General features: G+C 35.0%; 1 protein-coding gene and 1 long non-coding RNA gene across 2 annotated transcripts; one reads left to right on the top strand and one right to left on the bottom strand.

The window, feature by feature from the left end:
- Positions 1-1,415: 1,415 nt before the first annotated feature.
- LOC149076749 (uncharacterized) lies at positions 1,416-8,063 on the top strand. Its single transcript, XR_016194095.1, has 2 exons — positions 1,416-1,805; positions 5,455-8,063. It is a non-coding gene; the product is annotated as an uncharacterized LOC149076749 (long non-coding RNA).
- Positions 5,365-23,699, bottom strand: LOC149076748 (PRKR-interacting protein 1 homolog). Its single transcript, XM_089244390.1, has 8 exons — positions 23,445-23,699; positions 20,859-20,937; positions 19,630-19,730; positions 18,326-18,411; positions 16,485-16,531; positions 16,105-16,179; positions 12,577-12,657; positions 5,365-7,038 (listed from the first exon to the last, which is right to left on the bottom strand). Exons 1-7 carry the CDS (start codon positions 23,529-23,531, stop codon positions 12,596-12,598), a joined length of 537 nt encoding a protein of 178 aa, XP_089100516.1. The 5' UTR covers positions 23,532-23,699; the 3' UTR covers positions 5,365-7,038; positions 12,577-12,595.
- Between the last annotated feature and the right edge of the window lie 1,663 nt (positions 23,700-25,362).

Raw genomic sequence — 25,362 nt, 5'->3', positions numbered from 1 at the left:
ATAGGCGTACGCAGAATTCTCTCGAGGGGGTTTTCAGATTTTTTTCCCTCTTCTGAAAGGTTTTTTTTACTTTTTTCTTGCAAAATAACACTATAATCTTGGCTCAAGGGGGGAAGGGGTTAGAACCCCAAAACCCCTTTGCGTACGCCAATGAATACGTGTATGAACGACACCAGCAGAACTACACATGCTTATAGTTATAGTTATAAAAGCTCTGTGCCGTCGATGGGGGAATCGTTCCAAGTTTTCTACCAATGTCGCGTATGTGAACAGTCAGCTGCTTAGAGACGCTTAAATAATGTATTGCTTTTTGAAAAAAAATTTTTAATGAGATTGGGATTTACAAGAAAAAGGAAGTAAAAAAATCCTTCGGGGTGAATGAAATACTCAGATTTTTTTTCTTGTACGGTACTTTAACCATGGACGAAAGATAAGTTATATAAATTTCATGTCTTTATTTTACGTCTGTGATCTTAACAAACGTTACGCAAATGTAAATAAGCCGTAATTTTACCTTTAATGTAAAAGCTCTCAGGTTTTCTTCCTTGATATTATATTGTTCAAAATATTGTTCTTAGATAGTTTCATATGTCAAAATCCGTTACGTCCAAAGGAATTAAGTAACGAGAGAAAATAAAAATAGTTTCGACTCCCTTCTCTATACGTAGTTGAAGAAACAAAAAGATTCCAATCCCATTTCGGAAATCGGATTCTTTCTTTAAACCGATTTTCTTGGTCTGCCAAAAGTCTCTTGTCGTTTTTGGTTTCTCAAATTGATGATGAAAATAAAATGTGAAAAGCAGTAGATTGTTGATTTTAGGAAATATCAAGATTACGCGAGCGAAAACCTTTTACTATATTCGGATACCATTTGTGAAACACCTTACGATTTAAGACGAAAAATTTCCTTTTAAAACGAAATCACTTCCCATCGTTACAAGACGACTTTTATTTAACCTTGAAATGATATTTTCAAAAACAATAACAATTATTTTCATTCATTTGGTGTGCTTTCAAATACCGAATTTAAAATCTTTATCTTTAAATTGCTAAGTTATTTAATTTTAGGGCATGAGCTCTTGCTGTGACATTATAAACTAAAATGGTTTCCTTACGGTCACCGAAAGAAATTCTAATGAAGCGACGGCTGAGGAGGTTTGTCAATTTGGGTGAATGTTATTTGCCGTGATGCAACTGCAGAAAGATAGACAAAATTTGAATGAAATGTAATCTTCGTTTTCCAGGGTAATTTTGAGCCCTTTCTAAGAACGGAAGGAGCTCCAGAAAACGACCCGACGAAACCAATAGGTTGCTTAGGAGACCGTTGCCTAGCAACAACGATCGCAAAAGATACCCAAGATCATTAATGGGGGGCGGAGAGACTCGTTTCGCGCTCTGTTCGAAGGCCCGTTCAGAGGCCCATTCACCGAGAGCCCGTTCATGCAACAGCTGATGGCGGCCCCCAGCCCGACACGAATCTAGTTCTCGTTCGATTGAAGACACATTTATAGACAAAAAAAAAAGCCCACCTTCGTAAGGAGGGTGATAGACGTTCCTCAGATGGGTTCGAGATGCCGTCGCATCGCGTCGAAAAAATCGAACATGTCCATACAAATTTTTGAAAATATTACGCCGACGAAAAACGAAACTAAATTTTAACGATTTTTTTTTCTCACACTTCTTGAATGGCTAAATCTGACGCCTGGCTATATAATTACAAGAATACTGAGAAATGGGATGCATCACATCAACTGCGGCTGAAAAAATTATCGAGCCTTGCGTGGGTCATCATATACAGATCAACGGTAAGTAACTTTTTTTTTTACCCTTTGCGGTTCAGAGGTTTGTTCATGTACTTCGTTGGTACTTAATAATTAGTGCCCGCAATCGCGATTACAAGGTCCCTGGAGGTTAGTTTTTGTGTTTTTCAAATAGACTAATGAGTTTTGTTGAAAAGCCGAATTCATAGGGGCTATATGGAGTACCGTTCTTCACCCGATGTCGGTTCCACCACGACATAGGACAGCAAAGAGTTAACCCACCCTCTAAAGTGCCTTTTGCAAATTTTTGTTTTCGTACAGATATCCTGACATACGCAAGAAATACCAATAGGAAAATTGTAGAAATTACTATATTTGACGAACAGAATTTACTAAAATTTATTAGATTTTAGATTTCCCAAAGGGTGTGTCGTTCACTACTACTGATACAATTGGAAGTAATGACGATTTATTAGTGATGTAGAGCTGCTAGTGTCAATCAACGAGCATCGAAAAATAACTTTAAGATACATTCGATATTTCCGCAGCAGTCCTAACATGAAGTTTTTGGAACAATCCAATTTTACATATTTCCTTCATAATTTTTTAACGTTAACAACAGAGATGAGAGAAATCTATTCAATCTCTAATCTACTTCACGAGTGTATTGAAGCAGTATAGCCCTATTAAAACGATCGTTTATTTAGGGATTCCGATGAAAAGAAGCTAAGTAGAAAGAAAGATGACGTTATTTAATGCATTAGTTGCAAGAGCACAAATCAAGAAAAGCCTAAAAAACAAAGGAGTATAATTTATTGCACTAAACTGTTGCTTTAAAAAAAAAAAAAAATCAGTTTTCTTTGATTTGTGAAGAAAAACTATTCAATTTTACTTATATGAACATGAAATTACATCTGATTAAAGTTCTTTGATTTTTCTGATAAGTCGATTACTTTTAATTATTTCAGTGATGGAGACCAGAAAAAAAAAATCTTTCGACATTTCGAAAAATAAGGAAAGGTCACTCAGAATCGCATCGATTGCAACGCCGAATTCGATGCCGTTATCACTGCCATCTATGAGATAGTAAGCGATAACGGGAAAGCTATAAATTCTGTAGAATAAAATTTTCATGATTCAAACACACATGACGGCAGCGATATTGGAAATAATTCACGGTTGGAGGTTCAGAAATAAAAATACATCTCACCATAAAACTATTTATGAACTCGAAAGTCTATTAGACCCATGTTGAAACCTGGTTATGCACTTGCAGACCCATTGCCAGAAATTTCGTTCGGAGGGAGGGGGGAACCAGTGAGATAGAACAATAGATTTTCCCACCTTCTTCCCGGTCATTTTCTCACATTTCGGGGGAGCGCTACGGCCTCGTGCACTTGGTTGTACAGACCGATTCCGAATGACTACAACGATATTCCTTCTCCGCTCGATTGAACACAAACGAGCTTCGTGGTCAAAATATGAAATAAAAAGAATAATTAATCGTTAAGTCATATTTGGCATAAATTTATTACAATTGTTAATGTTATAAAACCATTAATGCATTAATTATCAAGTAATGAAGTGAATTTTCAACTGGAAATTATGGAAAATCTCACACATCATCACATTCCCGACTTTCGCCAGTAATGTGTTCCAAAACTAACGACATAAAAGTCTAGGGAAATTTCCTCATAGATGATGCGCTTCTCTTTAGCAGGAAAATTGCAAATATTTTTTCCGCTTCCTTATTTATTCGTGTTTTCGATGCGACTCTCGCGGGTGAATCTAATTACAGTACGGAGCGTATAAGCAGAGTTGGGAGTTGTTGCTTTTTTTTGCGGTATTTTCCACCGCTGTCAGGGCGTGCATAGCTGAAAAATTCTACGGATGTTTTTTTTGAACTGGGCCGTCGACATGATCATAGCTCTTTTGATCTATTTTTGTCTCTCTACGGTCATTTTCTGCTAACTAGGGCTAATTAAATTGGAACCTACATTTTATAGTCGATCCTCAACAGCAATGTTTTAGATATTTTTTCTTTAATGTCTCTCGCAGAGAGATTTTTGAGCTAAAGAGTCGGGGAAGGGACTTCCTCAGGAAGCGATGTCCTCTGGGCTTACAATATGTCACCGTTTTCTTTTGTATTAAGAAAGATTCGGGCAAGGACTGAGTGGGTATCCAACTTGCGACCTCTCTCAAAATCCGTTGGCACTACTACTACTAAAGTACGCATGCACGTTGTAAACATTCCTTCGTAGAACTTCTAACGAATCCATTGCACGTCGGAATGTTTATGCGTTGTGCATAACTAATGTGAAGTTTGTTTCTGAGGAATGCATGTTATATACAGGGTGAATAGGTAACAGCATGCACGGCATTTTACTGCCGAACCGTAGAACCTAGAGGCATATTTCTAATTAAAAAAGTATCCATTAACATGGAGAACCCAGATACGCCATTCACTTTGCAAGGGGTTGCAGTAAAAAAAAACTGAAATTTTATACTGGCACCCTGTGCCCAAAAACCCAATTAGAAAGCTGTTGCCCTGTCTCTCCCGATGCCAACAAAAAAAAAAGACTTTTTTAAGTGCTAATATTCACTGAGATATTCGAAATCGAGAAAGGGGGAAAACACCATTAAATGCGAGTAAACAGTTTTACCCGCATTTATAATAATATATGAATGCGGGTAACATATAATATATACAGTGAAACCTCGATACAACGATACTTTCTGGACCGAAAAAAATATCGTTGCCGAGGAATTATAGTTAAATCGAGAGGTAACATTATCACCCCGTGCCATTAAATTTATCCTAATGTTTTTAGCAAAATTTTTTAAAACTTTTCTAAATCAGCATCGTTAGTAACATCGGATAATGCGCATCTATGCATTTATTCACCGCGAAAAATTATAATTCATTAGTTGATTAATAAAATTCAGTTGAATGCATTGCTCCTGTAAAGTTGTTTGCCGCATTGCACTTTTGTGTCTTCACAGAAAGCAGCACTAGCGATAACTTCCTTAGCGTTTTTGGTGATTCTGTGGAGCAAACGTTTCATATTCATCAATAATTGAAGAAGTGGGACCAAGGTTAGAAGACGCCTTTAGAAAAGAAAATAGTGACCAAGTTTGAATTAAATTTAAAACGAAATTTGAGCAAATTATAGAAAATTATCGTTGTAACGGTTTTCAAAAAAATCTCCTAAAAATATTGTTATAGAGGGATTTGTTGTAGTAATGGATATCGTTGTATCGAGAGGAGTTTAACATTGAACTATAGGCAATTCCAAGCAAGATTCAAAAGGATATCGTTGTAGAAAGATTTATCGTTATATCCAGTAACGTTGTAGCGAGGTTTCACTGTAAATGCATTATGATACATAAACACTGCAAGCTTGATTGCTTTATTGTAATATTGATTGCTCTCTGTGGAAAGACTTTTTAAACCAGAGACCAGTTCACATTTACGCCTTAAAGTTGTAAAAGCACAGAAACATTCTTTGGAATTGAATTGGATTCTGAGGAGTTTAATGTAAATGTGCTAATTATTTATTTTTGTAAGAGCACACAATATATATGTATTGAAATTTACAATGTATAGATGATTATTTTTTTAATGACAAAATAAGAGTTTTATTCAATAGGGACAGTAATGAAAACCAAATATATTGTCTGTGTATATTTACAGTTATCGAGCCAAGCAAGACTCCTTCATTCTGCAGCTCAATCAGCATGGAAAGACCACAGCAGGTTCATCAATTTCCAGCTGAAGTTCCGGTGGCTCGCTCAAAGTCTTTCACTGACGACATGGAGAATGATCATGAGAAAACTGGTGAAAAACTAACTGGGACACACAGGCTTATGAGTAGAAAATCCATATAGTGAGCAACAGAAGCTGAAAATTGTCCTGCTTATTTAGTTCATATTAGATTGACTAATTTGCTCAATTTGAGAATACCGTAATGTCAAAAATTAGTGCTCAACATGCTGCCACTACATGCACTAAAATTATAGGTTGCTGTCTAGCATGTCGTATTTCATACAAAAAAATCAAGAACAAGGTTAAATGACATAAATAAAATGTGTATATATATATATATATATATATCATAGGTGCCAATTCACAGACTTGAAAAATCTGTAGTTTATCCTGTGATGACCGATTCCATCAAAGAAAACAGGTCAAACAAATAAAAGGGGAAAACTGGGTATTTTTAAAATTTCGACGGGTGACAATATATAAATTCCGTTTTTCTGGGATGCATTTTTCCCTGTCAGGATTTTTTTTAGCAATAATTACACAATTTGCTTACTTTAACCATCCTATTTGGTGACAATTACCGATTTTTCTTACTTGAAATCCTGATTCCCCATATTTTTCCTGAGAAAACTGGCATCAGCCTGAAATTGCAATGACTGGAAGAGTATTTTCTTTAGGGATTTTCATTCAAACAAAGATTAATTTGATTACTTTTAGGGATTTTTCTATGAAGATAAGAAAAATCGGAAGAATTAGATTTCCAACCACAAGATTTTAATAAGGCTGAAAAATCGGAAGCATTGGCACCTATGATATATATATAATAATAATAACAACAGTACATATTAATAACAATATTAATGAGAAATTACAAGAGCCAATTACACAATTCACTTTAGGATTTTCTTTCCAAACAATTTCTTTAACTAAATAATTTATTTTTTTTAGGATTAAAAAATACTGCAGTATTATAACATCTGAGTTTTAATGGCTCAGTAATTTCAAAAGAGCTGTGATTTATTTTGTCATTTCTTATAAATAGCAGCATTAAATATTAATGAATTAATACCAAAAAATAACAATGACTTCAACCATCAACATATGGAAAGAAATAATATAAAAGATATACTTCTTCTTACCCTATTTTATTCATTTCATTTTAACGAATTCTATGAGCATAAATGATTATTTTTAATGACAATTTATAACTACATCTCAGGAAATAAGAGGATATCATTTTGAAGAAGATTAATTTTGCATGATGAAGACCAAATTAATAATAGAAATCAGCCTTCATGACTGATTATTCGCAGCAAAACTGAAGATATATTCAGTAATTCATACACATTTCTTAACACTTTTACATCAATTAAATTTAACAACTTTCAGATACTTTTTTCTAGGTTCAGAACACCAAAAATAATTGACAAACATCCCAAACAATTGATGTTTCAACCTTGCAGCAGCCTTCATTTGCTGGATTCATTTTTTCCATGAGCTTGGTTTTATGACCTGTAAGGGCAATAAAATGAAGGAGAAAAATATTTAAGAATGGGAACAATTATTAGAAAATGTAACTGAATGAGAAAAAAACCCAACAAACTATTTTTATTTTTTTATTGAACAAATAATGAGCTTGTTTGATGTTCTGAAAGAAAAAGAAAAAAAAACCAATTTTGTCAAAACTTTTGATTTGATCCAAAAGATGCCAGAATAATGGAACTTTCAAAACTAATACATAAAGCCAAATCAAAAACTGAATGATATCACACAACAGAAAATCTGAAAATAATTGATACTTTTGCTCTTATTTTTTCTGATGGGTGTATTAATTTATGTCATTATGACATTTTTTAGTTTTATGAAAAAAATGATGACACAGGAAAGAAATATTTTTCTAAATTTTTAACCATTTTACCAAAGATATTAACCTTTTTTTTCTGTGAACCTATGCAGCTGAGCTTTTCTTATATGATTGATACTTTTTTTGTGGAGTTTTCTATAAAACTGATAAATATCCAGTTATTTTTATGACATTGTTAAGAAAAATACCAAGGAAAATAATAAAGCTGTTCAAGCAAAATATGCATGGAAAGAAATGGTGCCAAAACATTTATATCACATTTAAACTGTGTGATAACACAATTTTTTTTTTAGAATATTAATTCCAGTTTGCCATATTATCAGATGCCTGTATTTTCTATACAAAAACCATAAACATTAATAGCAATTATAATTATTTATTGATGCTTGATAGTAAAGATGAAAAAATGTCCACAAATTGGAAAATTATATTTTTAATCATGTTAAATGCGAGGCTGCGTCCTTTACATATACCAACCATCAAATGAAAAAAAAATGAGCACCTTATTCCGTCCTTGTAAAACCATAAATAGGGAAAGAATACCCTTCGGAAAGTCAGTGTAAAATACGGTTCTGACCACTGTTATTAACAGCATGGTTTTGTGCATGATACAGCCCAAGTATATGTAAGTGTGCAAAATTTTTAATTTACAATAAAACTTTCCCGCAAAATATTTGTGTGTTGTCTCATTTTCATTGAATTTTAACACATTACTTTCAAATATTAATTCAATTAATATAATTTTGAGGATTCTGGATTGATACTATCATTCAGGCAATATCTTCTAAGAAATATTTGTTTGCAAAGGAAGAAATCAATTACTCCTATATAAGCCTATATATATAATGGGGACAATTTTCGTTTTGAAGAAAAAAAAACTAACCTTACACACAAGCATAAATGGTAATTAAATACATTATGCAAAGATTTAGATTTTATATCAGGGAAGTTTATTTTGATATGAAGCTTATTCATTCCAAGAACTACAGCATTACAGAATGTTCTTGCTACACCCTTAGCAACAGAATAAATAATAATTCTTTAATTATTACATTCCTTAATTCTTGTAAAAATTTCTTGCTTATTTAGTGAGTGAAAGTACACAAAAGTGTTTGTTGCCGACATTTAGTGAACAGTAACAACAACAAAACAATCAAGTTCTCCCCGGTGGTAGTGAATTCTAACACAACTGACACATTTGAAAAAAATAATAATATCAACATGATGGGGTAAATTGAGAAGCTATCCATACTTAGATAGGACAACCATAAATATTTTTTATGGGCAGTGTGTTATATTTTATCATGTATATACAGTTTTAGTTTTTATAATTGCATTTTTAATTGGATTATTATATTTTAGAGAAATATGATCTCTCTTGCTCCATATTATGGGCATCTTTTTTTTTCAGCCACCTCTTTGGGCATTCTGCTTGTTGTGGCCTTGTATTTGTATATATTTGTATCAAAGAATTGCAAACTTTAAGCAATAGAGAATGTTGTGCACTAATCTGAACTTCAAAAAGTTTATATAAAAGATTTAACTAGTAAAGCTTAAGCTTGTATCATTTGATATTGAGAAAAAAATATGTTTCTCTTTGCTTTTGATACAAACTACAAAAGACTGGATATGATGCAGAGATAATTTTCGGATAGAAAATTTGCAGGCCTCTATGGGGGAATCAAACCACCATCCTCTTGCATTTCCATCAAGCCTACTACTACTACTACTACTAAACCACATATGCACCTCGTCCACATTCCCCTACGGAACTTCTAACGAGCTGGTACATGTTTGAATGTGTGTGTCCGTGTTGTGAACCTAACATAAAGCGTGTTTCTGTGTAATGCTAGTTATGTGTAGTGCTACCATCTGCCATAAATTTTTCTAACTCTGAGTGAAGTGTACTGGGGCTCAACAAGAGGGGTCTTGAGGTGCTCTCAAGAGAGGACACCCAAAACCACTCTCTCCCTCTCATGGGTAGGGCTTGAAGAGAGCTGAAGATGGGGTATATAATTGCACTGTTATAGGCCTGTTACTCTCTGTGGCAAGACTTTTCAACGGGGAGATTGGCTTGCACTCACACTTTGGAGTTGGGAACCACAGAAAACCTACTTCAGGCTACCACCGTGGCGATGGTGGGTTTGAATCTGGGTCCTCATGCGAGTCTGCGACTATGACCACTTGACTACCACAGTGGCTCTCAGCAAGCCTGCTAGACCACTGCGCAACAGAAGCGCAGACATATTTTCTTTATACAGGGTGATTATTTAATTCTCTTAGCCACATTGTACTTGTGAACCGTTTATCCTAGAGGCATATTTCCAATTAGAAAAAGTATCCAAATAACAAGTGGGACCCAGACATGTCATTCATGTTGCAAAGAGTTAGTATAGTTATTAAAATAAAAAAAATAACTATTTATATGGACACCCGTCCTCAAAAACCCAAACAGAAAGTTGATGCTCTATCTTTCCTGAGGCCAACAAATAAAATTTTGTGTTTCTTAGGATAATATTCGTTGAGATATTCTAATTCAAAAGTCAGAAAAAGTTAGGAAAGAAGCATTATTCATTACTTTGTGCTGTTATTTTCCAACTTTTCTCAGACTTTTGAATTCAAATATCAAATCAAATTTTTTAAATCAAACATCAAGTCACATTTTTTAAATCAAACATCAAATCAAATTTTTTAAATCAAACATCAAATCAATTTTTTTAAATCAAACATCAAATAAAATTTTTTAAATCAAACATCAAATCAAATTTTCTAAATCAAACATCAAATCAATTTTTTTAAATCAAACATCAAATCAAATTTTTTAAATCAAACATCAAATCAAATTTTTTAAATCAAACATCAAATCAAATTTTTTAAATCAAATATCCAATTGCGCCTACAAGCAGACAGATGTCACTTACACGGACTTCACTAAGGCATTCAACCAAATAAATCACCTGACACTACTTTACAAACTCTGTTCTATGAATGTGCCCAAGAACTCTATTGGGTGGTCACCAGCTACCTAAATTTGAGAACATCCCAAGTTGTATTTCATAACATAATTTCAACAAAGTATGCCAGTGGATCAGGTGTTCCCCAGGATTTGAATCTTGGACTATTGCTTTTCTTAATATTCGTGAATGACCTTCTTCAGTGCATCTAAGTGTCTGATGTATGCTGATGACATGAAAATTTATTGTGAGGTTGACAGACTGGAAGATTGCATGGTTCTACAAAGAGACCTAGAGTCTCTCCATGATTGGAGTAGTGGCAATTTCTTCCAGCTCAATATTCTTAAATGCTACGTCATTAGCTATACAAGGAAACTGTCATTGAATGAATTTGACTACACTATTGATGGAGTCTCAATCTGTTGTGTTTCGGTTAACGCTTCAATATCTCCTTGAGATGGGAAGCGGGGTGTATCCGATCCTTCAATATGTTTCGGTTACCAAAGACCACTGTGTTTTCTTTGACTCCAAGCTTACATTCACCCCAACCATATATATAATCTCACCAATAAGTGCTTATAACTGTTAGGATTTGTTGTGACGAACAGCAACAATTTCAAATCAATTGCAACACTTTTCATTATTTATGCGCTCCTGAAACGAATATTGCACTGCTATAGGAGTTCACACAACAATCTATACTCATTGATGCTAGAACGAGTCCAGAACAGGTTTCTGCAACACATGTTTTACAGGCAATTCCACGTTTACATTAATGGCTTAAGTACTAATATGAACTACTACAACTTAACTGTACATGCACCTCGTGCACATTTCTCTGCGGAATTTCTAACCAATTGGTACATGATGGAATGTGTATGTACATGTTGGGAATCTAATGTAAAGTTTGTTTCTGTGTAATGCTTGTTATGTGTAGTGCTGCCATCTTTCATGAATTTTACAAACTATGAGTGAAGTGTAATGATTAAATAATTTCACCATTAGCCTGTTGCTCTCTGTGGGTAAAACTTCTTAACGGGGAGATCGGCTCACATTTGTGCCTCGAAATTTGGAACCACAGAAAACCAACTTCAGTCGACCATCACGGTGGTGACTGTGGGGTAATAAACATCATTGTTATTGGCAGCATTAGAATTAAGAAGTAAAAGTCACTGGTCCCACGGACCAGCGAATACGAGAACCTACTGGTCCGCAGGCATCAAGACTGGTTTGCTAAACGAAATCTGTTCTAAATAATAACAATAATAATTAATTTTCCCAAACACATTAACATTTAGAAGAGTGATATACTATCAATGGGGTGCAAAATCCATTGCAGATTGGAGATTCTCCTGTAGGAAATTTTTTCCATGATCACCACGGGGAGAGGGGTGCAAAGTTTCCTGCTACTGGTCCCCCAGACCACCACAATTTTTTTTTTTTGGTGGCCCGACTGTTTAATCAGTGGTCTCGGACTAGTGGACCACCAATGATTTTGAACGCTGATTGGTAACATGTGTACTAATGAACTGCGATATGTTTTTATTTTCAATTAGAATGCCAAAGAAAAAGTTACCTTCAATTTTTTTACAAAATTGTAAATAAATTAATTGATGATTGTGATCTTCTTCAACTTGTAGACTTTTCTGTGCCAGTTTGAAATAGGCTTGTTTGGCAGACTTTTCCCAACATGTTTGTTTGGCAGACTTCAAACAAATATTTTGTGATGGTCCCCTATTTTTGAGATGTGTAATGTATATAATCAATGTCCTGTGACACCAGATATATCAAGTATAAGAGAATTTATCAAAAGTCATGATATGTGATTATTGAATGTGCCTATCATCATTAGTGCTCGCACAGTGTAAACATGTTTCCTGGTTTCAATATTGAAATTTCATTCTGTTTGTTTGCATGCATACTTTTTTCTACCAAATTTGTGTCCTCTTGAACATCACCATTATTTACCTGCATCTATGAATCAATCTGTCTTGGATTTCCGTATCAGGTTTTTATGTATTTTTTGTATTGTGTTAATCTCCATTCTGTTTGTTTATGTATTTGTATTTTATTGTATATATCTTGTCCATCTCTATAATTGGGCAATACTTTGCCTGTTGAAATATGCATAAATAAATAAACTATGACAAAAGTGTTTCTGAACAGTATAAGTGCCAAGTTAAAAAGTTAAACTGCATGGAAAAACTATAATGCTCAACTTGGCATACTTACAGAGAAGAAAATTGGTAAATCAACTCTTTGGTGTCTGCTCTGCATCAGATTCTTCCGATGTACTAGACTTTGCTTCCTCATCTAGAAGACATTAATTAATTAACAAATCAAGAAAAAATTGTTGGATGAAAGAATATGTTTCATATAATGCAAAAATTTATGTGACCATGCTCTATCCTCGGGACCTTATTCTGACCCCCCCCCCCCAACTCAGATACATCTGATTGAAATTGAAGAATTGATTCTAATACACTGAACACTGAATACATGCAACATATTCTCCCCATATTAGCACAAAAAAATCGGAGACATCCTCCTCCTCTCCCCCCCATCCCCCCCAGCAAATCAGGGTGCACCAGCTTTTTGAATTTTAAAGTCTGGTCCATTCCTAGCATGCTGGGGAAAACAAGGTTTAATGAGGATCACTGAATAAATTCAAAAAAGACCAATATCAATAAATATTAAGTACTACATAAATAAGCAAATCACAATAAAATGATAGTTTCTCACTGTAGCAAACATTTTGCCCAGAAATATGATAACAATAATGATAATCGAACACTTACTAATTTCCCTAATTTAATTTATCATCAGCATCAACCATTTTCAATCGACTGCTGGATGAAGGTCTCCCCTAAATTTTTCCATTTACTCTGTCTGATGCTTCTGCCATCCAGTTGACTACAGCCACTTTTCAGATCTCATCAATCCATCTTGTTTGGGGACGTCTTCTGAGACATTTAATACCAATCCAGAATACTTGTGGTCCATCTTTGTCCAGTCTTCCTGCAATATGTCCAGCCCATTTTCATTTTAAATGTTTAATTCTTTCCATGATATCATATACCTTTGTGCAGCTTCTTATCTAGGTGATTCGTTTTTTGTCTCTCCTTGTGATGCTTAACATACATCTTCCCATGCTCCTTTATGCATTCTGTAGTCATTGTATTGTTTTGCTTGTGAGTGTGCATGTTTCAGCTCCATAAGTCAGTGCTTAACACACACTGGTTAAACACTTTTCTTTTCAGACACCATGGCACGTGGCTCTTCAGAATTACACAGTTTTTGCCAAAAGTGCTCCATCCGATCCTGAATCTTCTGTTTATTTCATTAATGATTACATTGTCCATGTATTGAGCAAGATCTTTTTCTTCAAAGCAAAGAAGTCACTTATTACATGACTTTCGTCTTTTTCAGATTCATTTCTAAACCCATCTGAATACTTGGCTTCACCAGTTCTTGTATCATTTCTTCTAGTTCATCTGAATTACTTCTGATAATAGCAATGTCGTTGGCAAAACTAAAATGTATGAGAAATTCTCCATTCATTCTAATTCCTATCTCATCCCAATCCAGTTTTCTGAATACCTCTAAAACAGTGGTAAAAAGTTTTTGGTGAAGATTTACCAAAATACGGATATTTTCTTTTTTTTTTTGCATGTTCAAAGATTGAAGAAATATACAGTCACTTTTGCATTGTATATAACAGGGGTTCTTGACCGGGGGTGTGAAGGCGGTGGGGGGGGGGGGGGTCGAAATTTAAAAAATTGCATGTTGACTGATTATTCAGAAAAATTGAAATTATGATAGAAATTGAATTTTTCTATTCACAAGAAATATGAATTATACTGGCATTTCAATACCTTATTTGTGTAGTCTGCTTTTCTTTTGTCTGTAGAAAATTTGTCATTTGAAATTTGTATTGCAAAAGTTTAATTTTCCATTAGCAATCATACTTCCTATTGAAAAAACAGCACCATTAATAATCAAATTGTCTTGGATCTGCCTGCCTCCACTCCATTCAAAGCTGAAGATGTCTGCCTGTTTCATTCGCAACTGAAAATATCAGCTTCCATTCTGTTCACAGCTGAAAAAGCTGATGTCTGCCTACACTTCATTTGAATCTGAAGATGCATGCTTTTGCTCCATTTGCAGCTGAAGTTATCTGCCTTGGTGGCTTCATTCGCAGGGCGAGGATGCTTCTCTCAAACCTGATTCGTAGCTGAAGATATCTCTCTCGGCTCCATTCATAGCTGAATATGTCTGTGGATCCATCGGGGGCGGATAGGAATGATCACCCCTTCCAAGAGTTGAACAGTATGGGAAAATTTGTCTGTTCCATAAAATATGGGATGATTTAAAAAAGATTTTTATTCATCTCTTCTGATACATGATTCTGGATACACACCAGGTTGGAATCAATACGGGGAACAGTATTTATTAAACCTTTTTCCCAAATTTCAAAAAATGTTAAAAAATAGTAACTTTTTATTGGTTTAGTTTTTGAACTAATTTTCATAAAAAGAGAAGCCAAAATTTAACATTAACTGAAAACAGCATTGAATAATAAGTAAAAGAGTTTATGGAAATTAATTAAGGGATAATTAATGTAATTAATTACAGAAAAAATAAATTTTCCAACAGACAGAAAACACATTATCTAAGGGGGTGCAGAAAGGTAAGTCGCATTACACTGGGGTGCCGGATGGAAAAAAAGGTGAAGAACCACTGGTGTATAAGCATGTTTTGCTATACGATGCTTTGATTTTTCGCTTCACTTATTACAATTTTATACACATGATCTCAAAGAATTAAAAAATGCTTCAGAGTCTACTTAATTATATTTTCATTTGGCTCATCTAATCATCTGGCATTTGTAGTTCTAATTTCTCAGAATGCGGGAAAATGTAGGTATTTCCCAGCATGCTCTCTTTCATTGTTTCCGGAGTACCGGGTATGAATATCTATATGATATATTTTGAACAAGTGTATTATGGCTAATCCATGTATATAAAATTGATTTTCTGTGCATGTATACAGGGGTTGGACAAAATAATATGAACACCTGTGAAAAAAACAACACTCGAGGGAACCTGTCTTATACTCCCGCCCTTTAGTGTGGAAGAGTGCCATCTAGCAGGCAAGAATGTGCACATATCAGTCTAGTCATAGAAGTGATAGCATTTGGATGTGATATTTATTGGGGCATTAAAACTTCGCTATGGCTGACCTAACAGATTTTGAAAGAGGCATGATTGTTGGAGCCCGTCTTGCCGGAGCCACAGTAATGAAAACAGCCACCCTTGTTGGTGAAGGGAGAAGTACTGTGTCGATGGTAATGACAGCCAATAACAAACAGGGAAAGGCATCATCTACCAAGCATAACAGTGGTTGAAAGTCGAAGATGGCTGATAAACCCAGAAGGATTTTGAAGCGGATTGTGGCCAGAAAGCACAAGATAACAGCATCCCAGATAACATCTGATATGAACACACATCTACAGGAAGGTGTATCGACAAAAACTATCCGCAGTGAACTGCATGCAGCAAACATACAAGGTAGAGCGACTATTCCAAAATCATTGGTGACACCATGCAATGCTTTGAAACGTTTATAAAATTTGTTATTTTTTCAATCCTCCCAGAAATTGAAGAAAACCGGGCAAAACTAGGAATTATAGCTAGTCTATTATATGAATATCAAATATAAAATGATGTATGAATTATTGAAAAGAAAGTATGTAATGACCATTTTCTGAATCAGACTGGTTGCCACAACTGCTTCCGGCTGAATCTACCACAGCATTCTCACTCTTTGATTTCTCTAAAAACAAATACAACCAAAAATCTGAGTTATTTCCATGAAATATGGTAGCTAAAGAAAAGGAATGTGAGAAAAACCCCTGTATCAAATCACAAATGCTCTATAGCTATAATTCAATTCAAATTTCTATTTTATTGCCTATTATTACTTACGAATTCTAGGTACAGTTTTCTGAGTAAAACTAAGAGCCGTAATTTACTTTGTACAGGTTACTCCCACAAACAAATTGGAAAAGTATCACAAAAAATTACTGCTAGAACTAAACAAAAATCTGTTGGTTTACACATCATGTAAACAAACAATACCTTTTTCTGAATATCTTTTCATTTTCGATTTTTCTTTTTTCTTCAAGCTAAAAAAGTAAACAAGATGGAAAATTTAGTCAAAGCTTGAAAAGATATTTTTTTTTGGCATCAAGTAAGAGAACATCTTGTAAAATATAAAATCAACGTCCCAAGTCTAGCCACTTTGTGAAATGGCCAGCAAATTTGTCATTGGCCAAGTCGTTTAGTTACACTCTGAAGTATAAGTCCACTTTGAATATTAGCACCAACATATATTTACACATACATGAACCTTATTTATAGCATAGAAACTGATTAATATTTTTATAAATCAAGTTCCCTTTTCAATAAGACCTTTATGAGAAGGGAGAAAATTTGTTAAACAGAAATTGATTTAAATTAGTAGTCCACAAATTGTGCATATTGCAGCTTCAAAAATCTTTTTTGACCTCATTTAACCTTATTTATGTCACCATAAAGAAATTTATTCCTATAATTGAGTTGAACTCAAATTATTTCTCTTGAGAGAAAAGTATTTCTACAGTGACAACTTTAAGATGTTGGCATTTGTCAAGCATGGTTTCAACTTTCTCCCTAATTTCTATTTTACATGTGTGGAACTGTTCTTCTGTATGCAGAAGGGCAAAATGCAGTGGCGTACTCAGGGAGGAGGGGGCAGCAAATGCTCCCCCAATTAAAATTCTGCCAACATTGGCGCCTACCTTCCTAAAAATGACTAGTGTATCCTTCAATAATTGCGATAATTATGAGGGGGAGGGGATTTGTGTTCAATTCATATTAGCCCACTTTACATGTACAATATTACGGTAGCATTGGGAGTTCCAGCACTGGCTTGACGACTTCCCCCCCCCCCCCCCCGTAGAGAAAGAGTAAAGAAAGAGGAGGAAATACTGTATTTAAATCCTCTCTCTTTCTTGGAGATTTTCGCGGTGCATACAACTTTCCCATAATCCTTTGCAATTTTTCCCTATTGCAGAGTGAAGAAAACATAGTTGCCAGGTTGGCAGTTTTCCCGCCAAATTGGACGTTTTTAGCTTTTGCAGATGGCGGTTTTTTCCAACGGTGTTTGAGACGAATTTCTCTCTTATTTTTTAATTTCCCATATAAACAGGCTATTGCATTGGCGTTGAGGACAAGGTGCTGCCCTTTGAGGACATGCAGAAAATTCAAGGTCATATAAATCTGCATGCATTTCCTGCACATGTGCAGTGATGGTAACGCATGGGAAATATTTTGAGAGCTCATCAAACAAAAGAATTTTATGAAAAAATGCAGTGCAAAACACTTGCCTACACATTTCCCTCAGTAGATGGCAGCACATTTTCGAAATGTGTGGGAAAAATTAAGTCGAAAGGGAAATTTTTTGCTTGAGAAGGTTGAAATTTTAGCAAGAAATTTCTTTGTATACTCAAAATTTATTTTAATTGTGCCTAAATGAGAAACAGAATAAGACGCCTAATTATATTTCACTCCCCCACTGACAAATACCTGGATACGCCACTGGCAAAATGCCATATCCACTTATAATGTATTTCAAAATTTTACACGGGTGGAAGCATTTTCACTGTGCCTAGCCATGTAAGCATGCAGGACAGAAAAGTGCATGGATTGATATCTAAATTTCTATAAGAAGTTTAATTCTTACCATTTTTTTAATGGGAAAATAAGTTGCTATATAAAAGCAAATTTATCCAGAGTGCTGAAAGTTTGATACTTTGCTGCAAAGTATCAATATTTAGAAAAAGTTTGCAGAGATATATGTGATAAAAATTTTTATTGGAACAGAATGGGGATGTTAAAAACAATCAAGTGTTATTACACAACAGGTTGATGTAACTGACCGTTTAGCTCTTTTCTTAGCTGTTTTCTGCTCCATCAACTTTCTATTGTCTTCTATCTTCTTTATGAAATCTTTGTCCAATTGTTCCTTTAATAAAATTGTATCCATTATATGATCTGTAGCAAAGGGTATTTAATAAGAGCTACTATGTGATATAGAAACCCCTAAATTACTATTATTTTTTTTACACATCAGCAAGATGAGTGTTTCGTAAGTAAAAGAAAATATCCAAAACTTCATCAGTGGTGTAATTTATTTTTGGATCATGGAAATTAAATGACCAGAAAATATCTGTTTTGGATTTTTCTTTACGTTGTGAGAGAAAACACATTTAAGATCATTGTAATTTTTTCACGCTACAGTTATTTCCTGCACACAAAAGCTAATTATATTGGAACCTTGATAACAACAATTTATTTTTATTTCAATATTTATTTTTAACAATCTATTTTAGAAGTTATTCTTGATACACTTTGTATGATACATGAACTGCCTTACTTATCTCATTGATATACATATATCTGTAAGCTGAAAGTAAAGACACTATTTCCATTTCCATCAATACACTGAGAGAAAGCTGTAACTTTTGCAGTAGTTTAGTGTCCTATACCTATGCGTAGTGTAATGAAGTCCTATACCTATGCGTAGTGTAATGAAGTCCTATACCTATGCGTAGTGTAATGAAGTCCTATACCTATGCGTAGTGTAATGAAGTCCTATACCTATGCGTAGTGTAATGAAGTCCTATACCTATGCGTAGTGTAATGAAGTCCTATTTCAATAAATAACAGAGATATTCACTTTATAAAATAAGCACGCTCTACAGAAAGACATACCAAAAGAGGAAAAAAAACCCCTTTAAATGGCTCTCCTGAAAATTTCCCTTTTGTGTGCATTTTACCTCTGGCATACAGATATGTACTAAGTTTGTTTTCTTGCAAGTATCTTCCCAAACAAAGCATCCTTTTCTTTTCCTTCAAAATTTATGCAATTGAAATATCTTCCCAGGCAGTATGTTTTTCAACCAGAGCCACAAATAAAATAGTGGGGGGGGGGGGGACATTAGGGGAGAACAAAAATATTGTTAAAAAATTAATGAAATATACAGTGGAAGTGGTGGCAAAATTATGTTTTCCTCCTCCCACAAAAATCATAGTTACATTCCTGATATTAACACATGCATTGACTGTGCTCTTATACACATCAGAAATAAATGCTAATTATCGAGCAATATCATTTCAGTTAATTACTTATTGGTGTGTTTATACAGGTAGAGATATGCTGTTTAAAAATATGCATGCAAACCTTCTGAGCCATTTCATCAATGATTTTCTGTCTCGAATACTCCTTCCTCCTAAGATGGCGATAAACATGAAATTCTCCACTTCCAGCTCCAGCACTCGAGCCTACAAGAGATATATGTGAGAAAGATGATGCGGCCGACAAAAGACTTATTTTTTTTAATGATGATGTGACGATAATTCTCACACTCTAGGTAAATAATATATCATGTGTATTCAAGTGTTAAATATATCTGTTCCTAAGCTTTGCTCCAACTTTACACATATGGACTTGGATTTTTATGCACTAAAAATGCAATGTTGATTGGTAACAAATCCTGAAATTCAGGTTCTTCAACCATCAGCAACACTTACGACACTGGCGTGCAGCTGCAAATAGATTATTATTCATCTGATGATGTTATATCATGGGAAAAATTGGCTAAAATTGGAAAATGGGGGGGGGGGGATTTTTTAGCGTTCGTGAGAAATTTTGAGTTTTATCAAAAAAAGAAAAGAATTATCTATTTTTTTTATTTGTGCAATATTCTTCTAAATCTAAATACAGTACTTGGATAGGTACTTGGATAGCACTTGGCTATCAATCATTATAGCACTTGGATAGCCACTTTTACTTATAAATGAAATAACCCTGAATTTGTGGGGTGGGGGAACTTGCTCAAACTAGAGGGAAATTCTTGAGGGAAATTTTGGCTCAATAAGGTTAGTTAGTAAAACTAAGAATTCATACAATCAGTAATGGTAGCTTAGACTGTATCAACTTTTCTCATCATCAGATACTAATGTTATTTCAGATAATGAAAAAAAAATTTGGACATATTTTTGGTTTTATACGGCATATATTTAGTTTTTAAGAGTATAAATACATTTTTTTATACAAGTTTTTAGAGCATAAAAATCCTAGTCATCACATACAGTTATTATTTTATACTAAATATACACCACACTTAATATAGGTGTGGAAGCCTACAATACCATCATTCATAAGAAAAGTATTTTTTAAAAGTTGAAGGGAATTTCTTTGATTGAAAAAGGAATAGAATTTAATTTTGGAAAAGCATTTGCGTACCACTACCAATACCATGGCATGCCACTTGTGGCACACGTGCTGCGGGTTGGCCACTCTTGGTCTAAACTATCATAAGAGGTTCCGTTTGTTGAAAATGAAAGAGATGTAACACAGAAAGTTGTAACACATTAATAATGAATTAAAAATGAAAAAAAATCCTCTACCCATCACGTTCCGCACAAATTCTGGGACAGAGTGTAATTTTTTTTCTTTTGGTCTATCCGGAATCACAACAGGTTTATCCTGCAACAAAAAGTTAAAAACAAAATTAGCATAGGTACACTCACTGAATAGTCACTAATGGCATCACTAGATAATAATACCACTAGCCCAAAAACAGTTGTTCCTCTGGCAATATATGGTCATATCTGGAAATCTGCATTTTCGATAGGCCTGTAAGTTTTTATGTTCTGTACAGATTTTTCACACTTAAATAAAACTATGATAATAAAGCAATAAAATATTTAAAATATAATGTTTCGTACATGACTAAGACCATATTTTTTTACGTTTGTATCTTTAGTTATATTGACTCCGCCTATGCTTTCCCCACCTAATTAAGACAGCTACATTTTACTTAACCTTTCTTTCAAATCGAGCACAACTAAAGTCTATTGCCATGGATGGTCAATTTACTACTACTAAACCATAGATGCACCTCAACCATATTCCTCTGCGGAAGTTCTAACGAATTGGTACATGTTGGAATGTATGCGAATCTAACGTTAAGTTTGTTTCTGTGTAATGCTTGTTATGTAAACTTGTACAGTGCTGCCACCAATTTCTCAAACTATGACTAAAGTGTGATGATTGATGATTTTTGTTGCAGGTCTGTTGCTCTCTGTGACAAGACATTTTAACAGGGAAATCGGCCTACATTTGCACTTCAAAGTTGGGAACCACAGAAAACCAACTTCAGCCGACTACCACTGTGGCAATGGTGGGTTTCAACCCGGGTCCTCACAATGCAAGTCTGTCATGGCAATTTATTACCAAATGAGTTGTGCCGGAAGTATGAATGTATGTACCTAACAGTTTGAGTGTATTATAGTGTTGTGTCTGTTTTTTCAGAAGTGAAGTGTAATGACGGAATATGTATACCATTTGTAAGCCTGTTGCTTTTTGCGGCAAGATTTTTTTTATGGGCAGATCGACTAGCATTCATACTTCGAAGATGGGAACCACAGAAAATCAACTTCAGCCAACCACTAATGTGGTGGTAGAGTTCGAACCGGCATTCTTGGGATGTGAGTCCGTCATTCTGACCACTCGACCACCACAACAGGATTTTCTTTTTGCTTAACAATTCATGTAACTCAAACAATCCTGTGGGGAATTTCTAATGAATTGGTACATGCTGGAATGTATTGCGCGTGTGAATATGCATGGTCCTAACATATTAATGCTGTTAGAGCTATTTCTATTTCATTTTAGAATACGGTATTGCCATCTCTTTTCCATATTTTGAAATGAAAATGCCAAATGCCTGAACTTTCATGTTCTGTGAGTACAGGGCAGGACAAATACCAGGTCACCTTGGTTCCTAAGTAATTAGGCTGGCACCTAAATATTTTTTCCATTTGCCAAGCACTGTGTAAACATAGCAGTGGACATCTGCCTGCTCTTTGCGAAGAGACTATTTAAAATGGGAGACTGGCTAACATTCGCACCTCAAAGTTCAAAAACCACAAAAAAAAAAAAAAAAAACCCAACTTCAGCTGACGGCTATGGTGCTGAAAACTAGGTTTGAACCTGGATCCTCACAAATAGTGTAGCATGATAAAATTAGGAAAGCAGCTAGTGAGCCTGTTGAAACTAGTTCAGAAAGTTCAATTGGCCGCTGTGGTGATCGAGTGGTCATAGTGATGGACTTGCATCGCAAGGACCCGGGTTCAAACCCCACCATCACCACAGTGGTGGTTGGCTGAAGTTGGTTTTCTGTGGTTCCCAACTTCAAGACGCGAATGCAAGCCTATCTCCCTGTTAGAAAGTCTCGCCACAAAGAGCAACCGGTCTACTGGTTATTCACTCATTACACTTTACTCATAGTTAGAAAAACAGATGGCGGCACTATAGATAACAAGCATTACACAGAAACAAACTTGACTTCAGGTTCACTGCACACACAATACAACATGTACCAATTTGTTATAAGTTCAGCAGAGGAATATGAACAAGGTGCATGTATGGTTTAGTAGTAGCAAGTTCAATTGCACAAAGCTAGTATACTTACCAACCAGATGTTATAGGTTTGTTGATACCACAACTATCAAAATTTCAACATAAAGAATTTTGTAACAACACCCTACATGGTACTGAACTCCATTTTAACACCCATCCGTCCCTAAGAATATATATAAAGGCGCTATAACGAGTTTGGCATCACATCGGATCAAGGTCCCATCAGAGAAGCTTCATTTCATAAATTTACACGCTTATTATGAACTATTGTATCTCAGGGTCTTATTAGCGTTGCTCCATAAATAACACAACCTATTTTATACACATGCAATTTTAAGATGAGAAAATTCGTAAAAACTGTATAACAACTTGAACATTCCGCACTAGAAACTTGAAAACAGAAAACCTGCCGATTTACTAAACCACATAACGCGTGTAAACAGGTTTTATCCCTGCAAGCGAGCAGCTAGTAAACTAGTGGAGTGAAAACCTTTGACAGAGAGAATGAATGGGAAAACACGAATCAATCAATCGCAAAATTAAAAACTGTGAACTCAAATGATACTTACGGGGTTCATCATCAGCTTTTCGAGCTTCATCTTCTGCAGATCGATGGCCGTTTTAGGAACAACCGGCTTATTAGTCTCGTCTGACATGATACCAAGCAAAGCGGCTCGAGATTCTTTATACAGCTTTGATACCAAGTCAATGATCGACTATCATTGACGACTGTTCAAACACTTACGAAGATTAAACAAATGAGACTTGGCGACGACCATGCGAAAAATGTTTGTTTACTGCACGGACGTCAGGTCGGCTTTAACCTCTAATCTCTACTACTCTAATCCTCCTTGAATTCTACGTCATCGATTTCTGGTTTTAAATAAGAGACATAGATGACAGCACTTTACGAGTATCAGTTTGAATCAGCAAAAGTTACCAACCGTCCTCTTTTTTTTAATGTCATTTCAAGTACCTTTCGGGTGATCATACGTCCCGTATTTCCCGGGACAGTCCCGGTATTTGCTGTATTTTTAGCCGTCCCGACTTTTTGGCAAAAGTGTCCCGGTTTTTCCCATATTTTACACGAAGTGTACTTGAATGTTTATTCTTTATTGAAGTCAAAGATTAAAATTATTTTTCAAATTATATTGTGATGATTACGACCAAAGCGCTTGCTCTCTCTGCAAGCGCTTTGATTACGACTATAAATGAGAATATTAATCTCCCACATTTGTCTTGGAGAACGGTTTGGTTTTTCGTGAAATTCGTTTTAATCCACTGCAATTTGCAGAAATGCTTTATTTCCCGCCACTGTGATTTCTCCGTAATTTCAACAATATTTGGCAACTTTGTTCGGATTTGGCGTCATTTTTGGCAATAATTGGCGATGTCCCGTATTTTCCTGTATTTGGAATCCCAATTTCCCGTATTTCTCTCGAGGAAATATGGTCACCCTGAGTAACTCCTACGTTTCGGAAAATTTTCCCTTTTGTCCTCCTGTTTCTGAAAAAATTTTTTTCTAGAGGAAATTTTTTTTTCTTCACGTTGAAACATATATAAACTGACCATATTTCTTTGTAAGAAATATGAGAAATTCGGATTCCAAATATGACAAAATACGGGACATCGCTAATTATTGCCAAAAATGACGCCAAGAGTAAACAAATTTGCCAAATAATGTAGAAATTACGCAAATATAAAAATCGCGGGCATTACTGCAAATTGCAGTGGATTTAAATGAATTCCACGAAATAAAACGTTCACCAAGACAAATGTGAGATTTATATATAAATATTCTTATTTATAATTGCAATTATCATGAGTGGGAAAATAATTTCATTCCTTGACTTTACTTGAATTTTTATTCTTTATTGAACTTCGTGTAAAAAACGGGAAAAACCGGGACACTTTCACTAAAAAGTCGGGACGGCAAAAAAAACATAAAAAACCGGGACTGTCCCGGCAAATACGGGACGTATGGTCACCCTAAACATATAGTTTCTTTTTTATATGAATGTTTGTGTTTTTTGTCCTATATGACATCACTATAATAGCCATCGAAATTCAAAGAATTTTTTCTGTTTCTGTTTATTTTAGCGGTTCTGTTTCAGAGTTATGGCCCGTTGTGTTGCAGTCGGAATAGTTGCGCCATCTATTGTAAAAATTGGAATAAAGGCCCGTTTACACGCGTTAAGTGATTAAGTATAGTTAACTACATTTTTTTAAGTTGTTAAGTGCTTCTAAATGTATGCAGATGCTAAGGGCCGTTTGGTGTATTTAGTGTCATTTGTAGTGTATTTTTTAAAGTCGGGACAAGTACCCCACTATGACGCCCAAAATCACGAGGCCTGGCCCCGGGGCAGACATTTTTTGGAGGGGGAGGCCACCTTAAAAAGGGGAAAAAATTATGCAAAATAAGTGTACATTTTTTGTGAGGCCCCATTGGGTTCGGGGCCCTGGTTGCCCCAACCTAGTTACGTCCCT

This window comes from Pholcus phalangioides, unplaced genomic scaffold (assembly GCF_987345545.1).
Source record: "Pholcus phalangioides strain wild (caught in Gottingen) unplaced genomic scaffold, Ppha-v1.0 ptg000015l_1, whole genome shotgun sequence".
Taxonomy (NCBI): Eukaryota; Metazoa; Arthropoda; class Arachnida; order Araneae; family Pholcidae; genus Pholcus; species Pholcus phalangioides.
The sequence above is the reverse complement of the archived record's forward strand: the minus strand, read 5'-3'. Positions and strand labels throughout refer to the sequence as shown.

Bases quoted from the DNA above. Each gene is read 5' to 3' on its own strand.
- LOC149076748 (XM_089244390.1), bottom strand. From the start codon at position 23,531: ATGTCAGACGAGACTAATAAGCCGGTTGTTCCTAAAACGGCCATCGAT. The intron at 18,412-19,629 runs GTTTGCATGCAT...ATTTTATTAAAG, and splicing joins TTGATGAAATGGCTCAGAAG to GAACAATTGGACAAAGATTT. The intron at 16,180-16,484 runs GTATTGTTTGTT...ATTTGTTTTTAG, and splicing joins GAAAAGATATTCAGAAAAAG to AGAAATCAAAGAGTGAGAAT.